The sequence below is a fragment of the Apodemus sylvaticus genome, chromosome 1, assembly GCF_947179515.1.
Source record: "Apodemus sylvaticus chromosome 1, mApoSyl1.1, whole genome shotgun sequence".
Taxonomy (NCBI): Eukaryota; Metazoa; Chordata; class Mammalia; order Rodentia; family Muridae; genus Apodemus; species Apodemus sylvaticus.
Window position 1 is genome coordinate 103,539,374 of NC_067472.1, and position 13,850 is coordinate 103,553,223.

General features: G+C 43.6%; 1 protein-coding gene across 2 annotated transcripts in view; it reads right to left on the bottom strand.

Annotated features, from left to right (window-relative positions):
- Positions 1-12,086, bottom strand: part of Stim1 (stromal interaction molecule 1) — a 182,283-nt gene extending 170,197 nt beyond the window's left edge. The window contains exon 1 of one of the 2 annotated variants that reach the window (XM_052156123.1): positions 11,348-12,086. In XM_052156123.1, coding sequence (XP_052012083.1) covers positions 11,348-11,486 — 139 coding nt within the window. In that variant the 5' untranslated portion in view covers positions 11,487-12,086. The remainder of the gene's footprint in view (positions 1-11,347) is intronic. The other variant, XM_052156124.1, reaches the window with a different exon arrangement.
- Between the last annotated feature and the right edge of the window lie 1,764 nt (positions 12,087-13,850).

Here is a 13,850-nt window from a genome sequence, read left to right on the forward strand (position 1 = left end):
TGGAGGCAAGGGAATTTCTGTGACTTTGAGACCAGTCTGGTCTACTACAGACCTGCCTAGTTCTAGGACAACCAGAGCTATATGGTGAAACACTACTTTTAAAGAAAAAGAAAAAAGATTCTAAAAAGTTCAGGGCAAAGAGGCAAAGGTCTACAATCCCACATTTTGGAGGTAGATGCAGGAGGATTAAGAGTTCAAAGCCATCCTGAGCTATACTAGACCCCATGTCAAAAAAGAAAGAAAGACAGGCATACAAATAGACATATTCTAGAAGATAACAGAAGTGAAGGAAAATCCAAAAGGCTATAATACCTGGAAAGCACTGTTCCCAAGAGCATGGCTCTTCAGTGACACCAGAGGCATGCCTAAAGATGGCTCCAATGATTCCTGCCTTTCTAGTCTTCACGTTCTGTCATCAGTCATCAGTGTGTCTGTGTCATCAGTGAATATGGGCTGAGTTTAGTGACTTTCTCCTAACAATTATGGAAGAAGTGATAGCATAACAATTCTTAAGCTAGATAATAGAAAGATTGAGCCTTTTATCCTAGGTATCCCCCCCATTCCCCTTCTCTCGTCACTTATTCTAGGAGAATGAAGCCAACTCTCAAGTCCTAAGACTGCTCAATAGAGAAGCCATGTGACAAGAGAACAAAGCCTGCCAAAAGCAATGTAAAGTAGCTTGAAAGTACACACTCAGGGGCTGGAGAGATGGCTCAGGGGTTAAAAGCACTGTCTGTTCTTCCAGAGGTCCTGAGCAAGCACCTCTTCAATTCTGAGCAAGCACATGGTGGCTCACAACCATCTATAATGGGATCTGATGGCCTCTTCTGGTTTGTCTGAAGACAGCTACAGTGTGCTCATATACATAAAATAAATAATAAATAAATAAGTCTTTAACAAAGAAAGAAAGAAAGAAAGAAAGAAAGAAGAAGAAAGAAAGAAAGAAAGAAAGAAAGAAAGAACACGCTCTTGCCCTATTTGAGCCTTTAGCCTTAGTCAACTGCTTTACTGTTACCTCAAGAAAGACCACAATCCACGCCCAGGTTAAACTATACCCAGATTCCTGAGCTGCAGAAACAAAAAGACAAAAATGCTTATCTTAAGCCTTGAAATTTTGTCATGATTTGCTATGCATCAATAAATAAGCAACACAATTGAGGACCAAGCCCATTTGCCCAACTATTTCAAGGCTGCAGGTAGCCCTAAGAAAGTGGTTATAGCCAGAAAAAAGGAAGAGTTCATGCCAGATAGAAAGTCAAATACTGTTACCATATTTTATTAACCATTTTCTCAAGGCAAAAGTAAACCTGAAATAAAAGCTTGATTCCACTGCACCCAGAATCTACATCTCAAGAAAGACAGCAGATGTAACTACCACTAGAGATACTCCTAGAGTCTCAACAAAGTTTTTAGGGCCCACATAAACCAAAGGCTGAGAGGACCCAAATAGCTCATATCATGCTATACCTTACCAAGCTCCAAATTCTCAAGTTTTAGGACAAATAAAAGATCTAGGACGAGAAATGACAACCTTTTCACTAACAGCTTCTAAACACCTAGTTAAGAAAGGTGCTTGGTCCCTAAACCCCTAATTTTGTTATGTGGCCAACTCTGACATTTTTGAAAACCAAACTTGATCATCCCGCTTTTTCTAGGCATCTATCTAGCTCTATCCTTCACTTCCCAATCCTCTCTTCTCTCAGCAGCTCTTTGTGGAATTAGTGTTTCTTTACCACTTTTTCTTTACTCTTTGTTACCCCACCCCTTGGGTTTTTGAGACAGGGTTCTTCTGTGTAGCCCTTGACTGTCCTGGAACTCGCTCTGTAAACCAGGATAGCCTCTAACTCACAGAAATCTGCCTGCCTCTGCCTCCTGTGTGCTAAGATTAAAGGCCTGTGCCACCACCACCACCTAGCCGCTCTTCACTCTTATTTCTTTTCCTTTCCCAATGCTGGGAAGCAAACCAAGGGCCTTGTATATTCTAGATATCCCAGATATCTAGAATATACTCTAGATAAAACTATTAACTGTTTTCTTTTGGAACTTGTAATTATAAGATCCTGGTCTCTTTAAAATCTTATGGACTTTTAAGTCTTATGGACACATATGGACTGTCCAGATGGCTCAACCAGTAAAAGACACACATGCCTGGCAACCTAAGTTTGACCCCTGAAACCTATATGTCTTAGGTTGCTTCTACTGCTATGACAAAACACGATGACCAAAAGCAACCTGGGGAGGAAAGGATTTATGTAGCTCACTAGTTAAAGTCCATCAAGGAAAGGCCAAAGCAGGAACTGAGAAAAAGACCATAGAAGAACAGGCTTACAAGCTTGTTCTTCATGGATTGTTTAGCCTGCTTTCTTCTACAACCCAGAACCTCTTACCCAGGGATAGAATCTCCCAAAGTGATCTGGGCCCTCCCACATCAATAAAATGCAGTACAGCATCTATAAGCAATCTAATAGAGGTATTTTCTCAATTAAGGTTCCTCTTCCCAGATGACTCTAGCTTGTGTCAAGTTGACAAAAAAATAAATAAAATAAAATAAAATAAAATAAAATAAAAAGAACACCACTTGAAGGCAGGAGAGAATTTATTACTGCAAGTCGTCCTCTAACCTCAGATACATGCACCACCTCCCCCAAGACATACATACATGATCACACACATAGTAAATTAATTAGTTAATACTTCTTCCAGATAAATGAGTTTATTGGTCCCAAACTGATCTGGAGTTGAATATTTTTTCACTTTTTATTGTATTAATGCAACTGTAACTCTGTGTGCTTGTGTGTGTATGTGTGTGTGTGTGTGTGTGTGTGTGTTCATGCACAGGTGTAACTGTTATAGCATTCATGTGGAGGTCAAAGGACAACTTTAGGATTCGGCTCAATCCTTCCTTGGTAAGTTCCAGGAACTGAACTCAGGTCATCAGGCTGGTGTAGCGAAAGCTTTTATCCACTGAACCATCTCATCAGCCTTTTATTTTACTTTTTAAAAACAAATACAAGACTTGTTTATCAAAGATCTGTAGTGAATATGAAATTCTAAAAGACTGAGTTTTCTAAAGAAGTGAAACTTTTTTTTTCTTTTTTTTTTTGGATTTGGTTTTTTTTAGAGACAGGGTTTCTCTGTATAGCCCTGGCTGTCCTGGAACTCAGTCTGTAGACCAGGCTGGCCTCGAACTCAGAAATCCACCTGCCTCTGCCTCCCAGAGTGCTGGGATTACAGGTGTGCGCCACCACCGCCCGGCGAAACATTTCTTTAAGCAACCCATTCCAAGGAAAATATTTTTCAAAATTCAAGTACCTAGCAAACTACAGTAGAATCTCAAATGCACAGACCTTATAATATGTATAGTATGTCATATACCAAGGCTTGTTACCTCATTTATCCCAAGGTAGCTTCAAAGTCCTTATATAGCTAAAGATGACCTGTCTCTACTTCCTGAGTTCTGGGATTACAGGTATGAGCCGCCATGACAAGTTTATGCAGTGCTAGATATTAAAACCCAGGGCCTCATGTATGCTAGGCAAGCACTCTAACAGCTAATCTAGCCCCCAATACAGCTATGTAATGGATGGCTATACTATTCAAACACCTGAAACAATATAACTATAGCAAGACTATAGCACACAGAGCGTCTGAGTACCAGACTGGCAGGAATTCACACACTTTAGAGCACACCAATGAGTAACAATTTTGATTAAAAAAAAAAAAAAAAAAAGCACAGATTCCCAGTTATTGTTCTGAAACTATCCTTTTAAGCTATATGCTCTAAAAGGCAAGTCAGCTACAAATTCTTCTTGAAAATAGCAAAAAATGAGGGTAAATAAAAGATTAACAAGGGACCTGAATTTAAACAAAACTTAATACAAAGTGCCTTGAATAAGCAGTACTACCTCCAAAAGTTGAGAAAAGGCCCAAACATGAGACATTTGAAAGAAGGAAAAATAATACGATCTCATGCGAACAGTCCCTGATTACTAGCTTTTCCAACAAACTTCAACAGTGGGTAGGCCTAACACAATAAAAACAATAAAGTACTACCACTCCTATATTCCTTCACAAAGATCCCAGAGAGGAAAATATATATACAAAGTACTATGTCTATATCAGAAAGTCATACAAAGTGCCCTTGACTTAATAAAGAAAACTCTGTATTGTTACTAGTTTGTTTTTGTGTGCATATGAATATTTTGTTATCTTAGGGTTTCATATTTTTATAAACAATAACAAAAAACAAACCCATAGTAAAGTAAGTTTGATATCTTTTTTTCTCCCCAAGATTCTGATAGCCAGGGCTACTGGGTTTCCTGAGAATCATTTCCCACAGAGAGAAATGTACCACAACATGATCATGAAGCCATTCTGCAATATGGCTCAAAGGCCACCATCAGGAAACCAAAGGCTCCATAGAGGACTTAGAGCCCAAATTCTCTGAAGACCCAGGAAACCAGTGCCTTCAAGGAGGCCTCATTCTTTCTGACCTAACACACCATGGCTAGTAGAGAATTCATTTTGAAAACAAGGCAAGACTCAAACTTTTTTTAAGATTTATTTTTAAAAAATGTGTGTGTGAGCCGGGCGGTGGTGGCGCACGCCTGTAATCCCAGCACTCTGGGAGGCAGAGGCAGGTGGATTTCTGAGTTCGAGGCCAGCCTGGTCTACAGAGTGAGTTCCAGGACAGCCAGGGCTATACAGAGAAACCCTGTCTCAAAAAAAAACAAAAAACCAAAAAACCAAAAAAAAAAAAAAAAAAAAAAACGTGTATGTGTACGTATGTGTGAATATGTAGAGATGAACACACAGGATATGAGTATGAGTTGGCCAGAAGCAATGGATCCCCTCAACCTGGAGTTACAGGCAGCTGTGAGGCACCTGATACTGGTGCTAGGAAGCAAACTCTGGTCCTCTAACAGAACGGCATATACTCTTTTTTTTTAAGATTTATTTAATATCTAAGTATATTGTAGCTGTCTTCAGAAATACCAGAAGAGCGCGTCAGATCTCATTACGGATGGTTGTGATCCAGCATGTGGTTGCTGGGATTTGAACTCAGGACCTTCTGAAGAGTAGTCAGTGCTCTTAACTGCTGAGTCATCTCTCCAGCCCATGACCTCAAACTTTTGATAATCATTTTGCTTCTGTCTCCTAAATGTTTGGGATCATAGGCATGTATCATCACACTCAGCCTACATTATCATTTTCAATATTCTCTTACTGGAAGTTAGTATCTCTTTTAAATATATGTATATATGTAATATATATGCAATCAACCACAATATTAACATTACCTATAATTTTTGTCACCAACCAAAATTATGGATATTCTCACATTGTATTACACTGTTACAAATAACTAAAAATAGTATTTATATTCATCATTACTTTTAAATTATGGTAATTATGAGAAGCAGCAATAAGTCACACATGACTACATTCTTCCTATCTACAGGTGCTCACAGAAGCAGCTAGCATTGAAGCATTTGTCTAATTACCAAAGCATCCAACAGTGAGACCCCATATGTTCACACTGGTTACCTAGACATCCAGAGTACCCTTTCTTTCAACCCTCCTTGGTCACCTTAGGTTAGCATAGACTATACAGATCTCTCTTCCTTTCCTACACAGTCTATACTGTTAGAATTTGAACTTGGCTAAATATATTCATGATGTTGTACTTAATATTACCTAAATAAATCCAGGCAAGGTGGCACAAACACATTTGTAACTCAAGTAATCCCAAGCACTTAGGAGCTAAAGACTGGAAAATCAGGAGCTCAAAGTTATCTTCATTACATAGTAAGCTCAAGACCAAGCTGGACTATATGAAACTCTGCCTCAAAAAAAAAAAAAATTAAGACTCAGGCTCATTGGGCAGTTTCTTCTATAGTAGAAGCAAGCAGCATAATATAAAATAATAGTAACAGTGATTATTCTGACTTACATAATGAATAACTAAGTCAGGATCTTTGGCTCAAATATCCTAGTCTAGTTTCTCTACCAATAACCTACTATGAAATTTATATTTAATGCCTCTCTGGGTATCAGTTTCCTTATATATAAAAACAAGTAGGTTGAACTACTTACTGTGTCCATTTCTTTAATTTTAAATTAAGCAACCACTTTTTATCTCCAAGATCTGAGAAAAACTGTGGAGGAAACTGTAAAGCCTCTCCCAGCTCTCCCAGGCAGGGCTAGTCACTTGGTCCTCAGGAGTTCCCACAGCTTATATATGTATGTATGTATGTATGTATGTATGTATATGCATGCACACACATATACACACCCCCACTATGACTTGTCTGAGATAACTTACAAGCTGAGGTAGTGCTCAGGAAAAGAGTCAGAGTCATGAATTCAAGCACTGGTTTTCTTTACTCTCTGTGTGACTTTGGGAAAGTTATTTAACCTCTATCATTTAATTTCCTGTGCTATAAAACAAGGATAACATCTATCAGAGAAGCTATTTGTAATAATTAAATGAAATAAAAGTTCATAATGAGCCAGGAGTAGTGGCATATGCCTTTAATCCTAGCAGTTGGGAGGTTGAAGCAGGTGGATCTCTGTAAGTTCAAGGCCTCCAAGTCTAAACAGCAAGTTCTAGGCCAGTCTGAGTTTCAGTGATTGTTATCATTATGGTTGATATTGTTGTATCGCATTCTGTGCTGAGACAGTGGGTTCCAGCTTTAACTATGCCTCTAGTCCCTTCCAGTTTGCACTGTCCTCCATTCTACTTTTCACAAGATGATGTTTATTTGTGTAAATAAAATATTTATTTATTAACTGTTCTCCAGCTAGAGTATAACTTCCATGAAGAAAGAAGACAACTCTTTCATTCATCCTTAAATCCCCACAGAAAGCATACACAGTATGACCCAGAGCAATCACTCAAACACTTGTTGAATAAACAACACATGAGCTGGCACTGCTCAAAGTTTGCTGAATCAATTAACCTAGCTAAAGGTGACTGTCCAAGCTAAGGCCTGGAAGTATGTCCTGGCTGCCCCAGGAGAGTGTGGCCCTCTTGCCAGCCCCTGGTATTAGCTTCAACCAAGCCCCACCCACCTGCTCTTGGCTCCAACCCTGTTCCAGGAGCCACCCTCAGCTAAAATTAGCATAGCTACCAAGATGGCCAGGCCATTTATAGCCTTGGAGGCAGCAGCAACTAATTGGGTGGGCTGGCTGGGTTCTGACCTGCCACTCCAAAGAAGTTGATTGAGAAGAGCCTGCACTCTACATAGATGCCTATCCTCCAAAATCTTATTCGAGCTAAACCAGTTTCTGATTAGAAACCCTCCAAACCACCTATCATAGCAGCCACAACTCCAGACTCAACCTGAGGTCTGTCATTCAATACACACTCTGTGGAAAACATTTGAGTTTCTGCAAGCAATAACCCTAGAGTCTATAGATTCCTGATACTCATTCTGAGTCAGCTTTAAAAATGTAGGCCCTAGAATAGCACAGTCATAAACATATCTCTCCTGAGAAAATGACTTAATACAACTGGGTGTTCAGGTATTTTTTTTTTTAAGACAAAAAGTAGCAGGAATGTTCTATCCACTGCCTAAAGAAAGCACTGCAAGCTCAGGGTTCAGAGAAAATTCTGTTTGTCTGGTGATGGGTGAGGTGGTTTGGTTTTGGTGTTAAATGAATCATGCACACAAGACATGCACTCTATCTACTAAGCTACCAATATAACCTCAACACCCATGGCCAGGGTTTGGCTTTTTTTTTTTAAGACTTATTTCTATTTTATGTGTATGAGTGTTTCACTTGTATGTATTTATATACACCAAGTACATGCTGGGTGCTCTCAAAGGTTATAAAAGGGCAGCAGAGCCCCTAGAACTAGAATTAAGGATGGTTGTAAGCCACCATGTAAGTGCTGAGAACAGAACCCAGATTCTCTGCAGAAGCAACATGTGTTCTTAAAAGCTGGGTCATCTCTCCAACCCCTGGTCAAGATTTTAATAGTGTTTGTTGTATGCACAGAGAACATGAAAAAGTCATTAAGTATTTCTTTTTTTTTTCTAAGTGGTGCTGGAAATGGAACCCAGGACCTTTCATACACTAATCAAGCACTCTACCACTAAGCTATACTCTTAGTCACCATAAACATTTTTGAGACAGTCTTCTCTATGTATTCCTAACAGCCTGAAACTCACTGTGTAGACCAGGCTGGTTTAGAACTCACATACATCCACCTGCCTCCACCCTTCCTCCTGAGTACTGGAACAGTAATCATGTGCCATCACACCCGGCCACCATAAGGGTGATAGCAAACCCCTTAGAATCAAATCTTATGGCAGATTAAAAGGAAATGGGTTGGGGCTGGAGAGATGGCTCAGTGGGTAAGAACACTGACTGCTCTTCCAAAGGTCATGAGTTCAAATCCCAGCATCCACATGGTGGCTCACAACCATCCATAAAGAGATCTGACACCTACAGTGTACTTACATATAACAAATAAATAAATATTAAAAAAAAAAAAAAAAGGAAATGGGTTGCTTGCATAGACATCCAAAATTGGAAGGAGGGGGGATTCTTTTTATCAATACCTCTCCAGAAGAGGAAAAAAAGAAAAGAAAAAAAAAACACTCCTTTTCTTGGATCTCAGACACAAAGTCACCAGGGCCTGCCTAATTGCCAAGAGGAGAACAACATTTTCTAGGCCCCACCTAGCACTCCTTTAACAGGACAGGACCTGAGAAGATGGAAGAAGTCCAGGACTTAAGATCAGAACACCTGCTTCAACTACCAAGCAAAGAACCCAGTCCTACTCTCAGTCCCTCAGTCTCCCTCTCTTTCCCTCTATGTGTGTGTGTACACATGTGCAGAATGTGTATTTGTGAACACATGTGCCGTGATGTACATACGGAGATCAGAGACCGGCTTTATGGGGTCAGTTCTCTCTTTGCACCTTACTTGGTCCCAGGGATTGAGCTTAGGTCACACAGGCAAAACCTTTACTTGCTGAGCCATCTTGATAGCCCAGTAAGGATGTATTTATCCTTCCCTGCATTTTAATAGGACTATTTTGAGGCTTTGCATGATAAGTCATGTAACTGTAAAATACAAACTGTACAGAGCACACAAGTTTACCAGTTATGTTGAATCTTGAGAAATCAGTTATGTTGAATCTAAGAAAAATGGTAGCTAGCCAGGTATGGTGTCTTGTGGACTGTAGTCCAGCCCTTGAATAGTGTAGGCAGGAAGATCAAGAGTTCAAGACCAGCTTCAGCTACATTTTAAGTTTAAGGCCAAGCCACTATGTCTAAAGAAAGAGAAGACAGGGGGAGAGAGAGAGACAGAGGGGTGGGGGAGAGAGAGGGAGAGAGGAAGAAAGAACGATATAGAAGGAGTAGCTTTAACAACAAGTAAAATTCATGTGATCTGTGGACACAGAGTGCTTGGAAAGACTGCACAAGCCCTGACTATATCAACAGTTTCTCCCCAAACCCTTTGCAAAATCTAGGATATAAGCTACTTCTTTGGGAAAAAAAAAGTCCCTGCCTGAGCCAAAGTTCCATAGTGACCCAAGGAGACAAGCTACCAAAACAATACAGGTAGGAAGGGGACCCACATCCCACAAAAAAAGATAGGATTCCTAACACAGAGTCTCTGAGACTTTCCTCCCTGGAATAAAATTACTACAACGATGGAAGCCAATTTCTGAACTAAGAAGAAATAAAGATTTAAAAAAAAAAAAAAGAGGTCTTTATGGCATAATCTGAATAGTCAGTCCTCTAAAATAGGATGTATGAGGAATGTCTCCATGAAGTCATCATGAGGTATTCCTGAAGAATGCCGGAATGCTTCTCTACCTTAGGCAAAACACACACACACACACACAGAGAGAGAGAGAGAGAGAGAGAGAGAGAGAGAGAACCAAGTCAATTTGCTAAACTGGAAGCCTCGTCCATTTAGTTAAGACATACAAAACAGCTCTCAGATAGATTGGTTTTTATGTCATACACACACACTCTGAAGTAAAAACAAGAGGGTAAAGTACCAATTACAAACCACGGTGCCTGTCACTGGGACTTCAGAAATGCTACTCAGGATTACTTCACAGTTAACCAATTTTTCCCTTCATAGCCCAATGGGGAAAAAAATGTAAGCTAAGTTTCAGAGGCCTAGGAGATTTCCTATGGAGATGCAGGAATGTCCAATCCTAAAAGCAACAGCTGTAACTCCAAGCTTGTACAAGGGACAGTCCTGGCCTCATCTACAAGTCAGCCCTTGAAACACCTAAAATTTCAGAAAACCAAGTCAAGAAAGCTGAAAGAGGGCAGCCCTAGAAAAAGTCTACCACCAATGCAATCCATAAAATACTTCACCCGCCATGATTTATATTCTTTACCTACTTGTCTCAGCAGATATCCACTGAGACACCACTCTCTGAATTCGCCTATCCTCAAACACCACAACTATCCTTCCCCAGACCCTTCAGGCTACAGTCTGAGGCAGATCGTAGTGACATGGTGTGAGAAACAGAAAAAGAGAACTGGTGAGCTTCTAAGGTTTGTGTAAATTAATTGTATCAGTTAAAGGTTCCTTTCTACTGCAAATGTATTGGCCACAGCTACTGGCTGCTGAACAAAACTCCGCAAGTATACAGGGAAAATAAGGACAGATTAGAAATAATAACGTGGAGTCTTCACTCTCATCAGTCAAAGAAACGGATTAAGTCAACAAGTGATCCCAGGATTTTTTTTATTACCGAGAAGTCAAGAAAGGGCCATTTAAGTCCCTAGTGGTAAACAGGATTCCATCTAAGGACTTGCTTCGTTATTTCACATGGTCACAAGCAAAAGGCAGATTTCCTAAGGGAAAGGAGGGACTACGGTTCTCACTTCTCACGGAGGTTAGAACAGAAAGGCACACCTGAACACCAAGCTGTAGAAAAACAGACCCAGCCCTGCCCTGATCTTCCCTGCCCATCCCAGTGGCCTCAACCCACCACCACCACCCACTCCCTTATACCTCAAGTGATAAAACTGGCTAAAAGCAATTTTAACATCTGAGAAGGCCACTCTTCCAGGCAAGAAGTCTTGAATGGGGGCCTCAACCTTACTGATCTAAAAAAGTCAAGGTGTCCCCAAGAGGCTTCTCACTACCATCCGGAGGAGGGATAAGGAAAGTTGCTCAGAGGAAATACTAACATTAGGCATGACTACTACACGAAAGAACTTCTTGGAGTACTGAGACTACACAGTGCTATGGTGTATCTATCTCACACGTGCGGAGATTCCAACTTGCCCACTTCGGGCCACTCAATTTTGAGTCAATCAAGCCCCCAGCCCGGTCCAGCCCGCCGCAAGGCCTTCTTTACCTGCTTCGGTAGACTCTTCAGAAGTCGCCCCGGAGCTAGCTCCTGTATTCTTTTCACTGTGACTATGGCTGAGACTCTGGCCCTGATGCAGGAGGAGCCCCCAAAGAAGCCACAGAGCAAGACGGGCGCACACATCCATGACGTTAGGTCTCAGTCAACATGCGCCTGCTGTAGACACCTTTGGATCCCAGAAGCAAATCCCAGAGTCAGGGAGTGCAGCCGACGGTTCCAAAGCAAGATGCCCTCGCGGCGCCGCAGCTGTCCAGCCACCTGCGGGCTTACCTCCCCCCGACAACCGAAGGTCAAGTGCCCCAAGTTTGGACGCAGAAGGATCGGAGTCGGTCCGCCGGGGCTGCTGCGGCGGCCTGAGCTCTAGCTGCTTCCGGAGAGTTTGAGCAGGGTGGCTGCGGGGCCGCTGTCAGCTCCGCAGCCTGCTGCACCCCTGCGGGAGGAGGCGGGCAGAATCTCCCGCCCGCACTGAGGTGGGGGAGGGAGAGGAGGGAGGAGAGAAGGGGGGCACCTGACCTCGCCCCGCGGACCAGTGGTGAGCCTCAGCAGCTAGGGCTTCCGCGTGCGACCTACGGGCCCCAGCGGACAGCGACGTCTCCGAGATCCTAAGACTCCGAGGCCGAGGTCAGCGCCCCTGCCGGGTCTCGTACCTCTGAGGCTCCTGGTGCCCCGGTGCAGCAGGCGGACGCGCACGGGCCAGGCCCGGGACAGCGGCTCCGGGAGGGCGGGAGGGCGGCGCGGGGCGGGCCCGGAGTGGGCGGGGGCGTGCTCTACCGCCGGCCCGCCCCGCGCCGCCGGCCCCCAGCGAAGCCCGGGCCCGCCCCAGAGCCGGTTTATCCCGGAATAACCTGTTGGAGACCGCCCTCCAGAGCCCCCCGCAACTGACGGAGTCTCTTGGGGACCCGGCCTGCGTCGGTGGTCGTCAGGACCGTGGCCCCGCGACGAGGATAGGGCCTCGGCCTCGGCCGTGCGCACCCCAGCCTCCCGCTCTAACGCCCGCCCGCAGGCGGGCCCCTGACACGCAGTTGCTCAGGTAACTCAGGCCTGCGGCGGCCGTGACAGCTACTCCCCTATCCGGATCTCCGGGCCGCTGCGCTGCTCTCCGGGCTCCACTGTAAAGCCAGGTTGAACAGAAAGCCCGCACTAGGATGACAGACCCGGAGCAGCCTGAGGTGACTATAGGCCCCGCTAGGTTCAGCCCAGGGGCGCGCTCCCAGCCCCCAACTCCCGACTCCCAGGCTCCGCCCTTTCGACGCGCCTCGCAGCCAATCAGCTTCCGCCTCTCTGCGACTCCAGGACCCGCGCCTCCTGTCTCCCGTACGCAGCGGTGCCTGGTGGCCACATCTAAGTACTGCAAAAGGACTAGTTCTAGGTGGCCCCGACCCTTTCTAGAGGGTTACTGAAGGGGAGGGGAGCCCCTAGTCAAACGCTTTAGAGACTACAAGTGTTTAAAGAAGAAATTGTTCCAAAAAGCAGAATGAAATGTCCATCCTACTGTAGGGAAATCTTCACCCATACATAGCCTAAATAAAAGGTCTATCTGCTTTCCTGACACCTCTTCCTGTCCCTAATCTACATCCCTTGTGTGCTCTTGCAACCACCCCTCAAGCCCCACCCTCTTGAGGTTTATGGGGTAAAGCCTGTGACTGGTTCCTCCCATCTCATTCTCCTATCTCTCTGATTCCGTTAGAGGAGATGACAGCGACTTGAGAATAAGTGCCCCCAAAACAGAGAACCCCGCCCAGTCTTCCTTTAACAAAGCCTATACTTCCTGTTCTCTTCTCAAGCTTACTGTCAGCAGATCTTTACCGAAACCTCCGTGCCCTACCCCTGTCCTTGGCACCAGAGGCAAGAGACTGGATTAGGCCCAGTCCCTCTTCTGGCAGTGATAAACCAGCTCCCTGTTATGAGTGAGTCCTTTGAAGACCAGAACACGGATTTGCCCAACAGCTGCCTGGCTTAAGGGTTAGGCTGTTGATATAAAAATACATGTTGGACGTCATCTACTATCACTCTCTCCACTCTGTTAATCTCCCCTCACACTGACCTTTTTTTCTTTTGTGTGTGTGTGTGTGTGTGTGTGTGTGTGTACACTTTTACAATATCAAACCCAGAACCTCAAGTACTCTACACACCACGCTAAACATGGGCCTTCAGGAAGTTCCCAAACACATCAAAAAGGCTTCAGAGCATTTGTGTCCGGTGTTTCTTCTACTGGAACCCTTCCTCACCCTACTTCCCCACCCGCTCCCCACCAATAAATTTAACCTCTTGTTATCCTAGATATTGGTGATTAACTCCTTAGAAGGGCCAACCTAAGGCTGACAAGATGGCTCCGTGGGTAAAGGAGCTCACCACAAAAGCCAGACAAACTGAATTCCAGTCCCAGAAGCCAACCACATCGTGGGAGAAGAGATATGACTCCCACGAGTTCTCCTCTAACCTCCTCCACATGTGCCAAAATAAATGTCAAAAACTTTTAAAAAGAAATTGC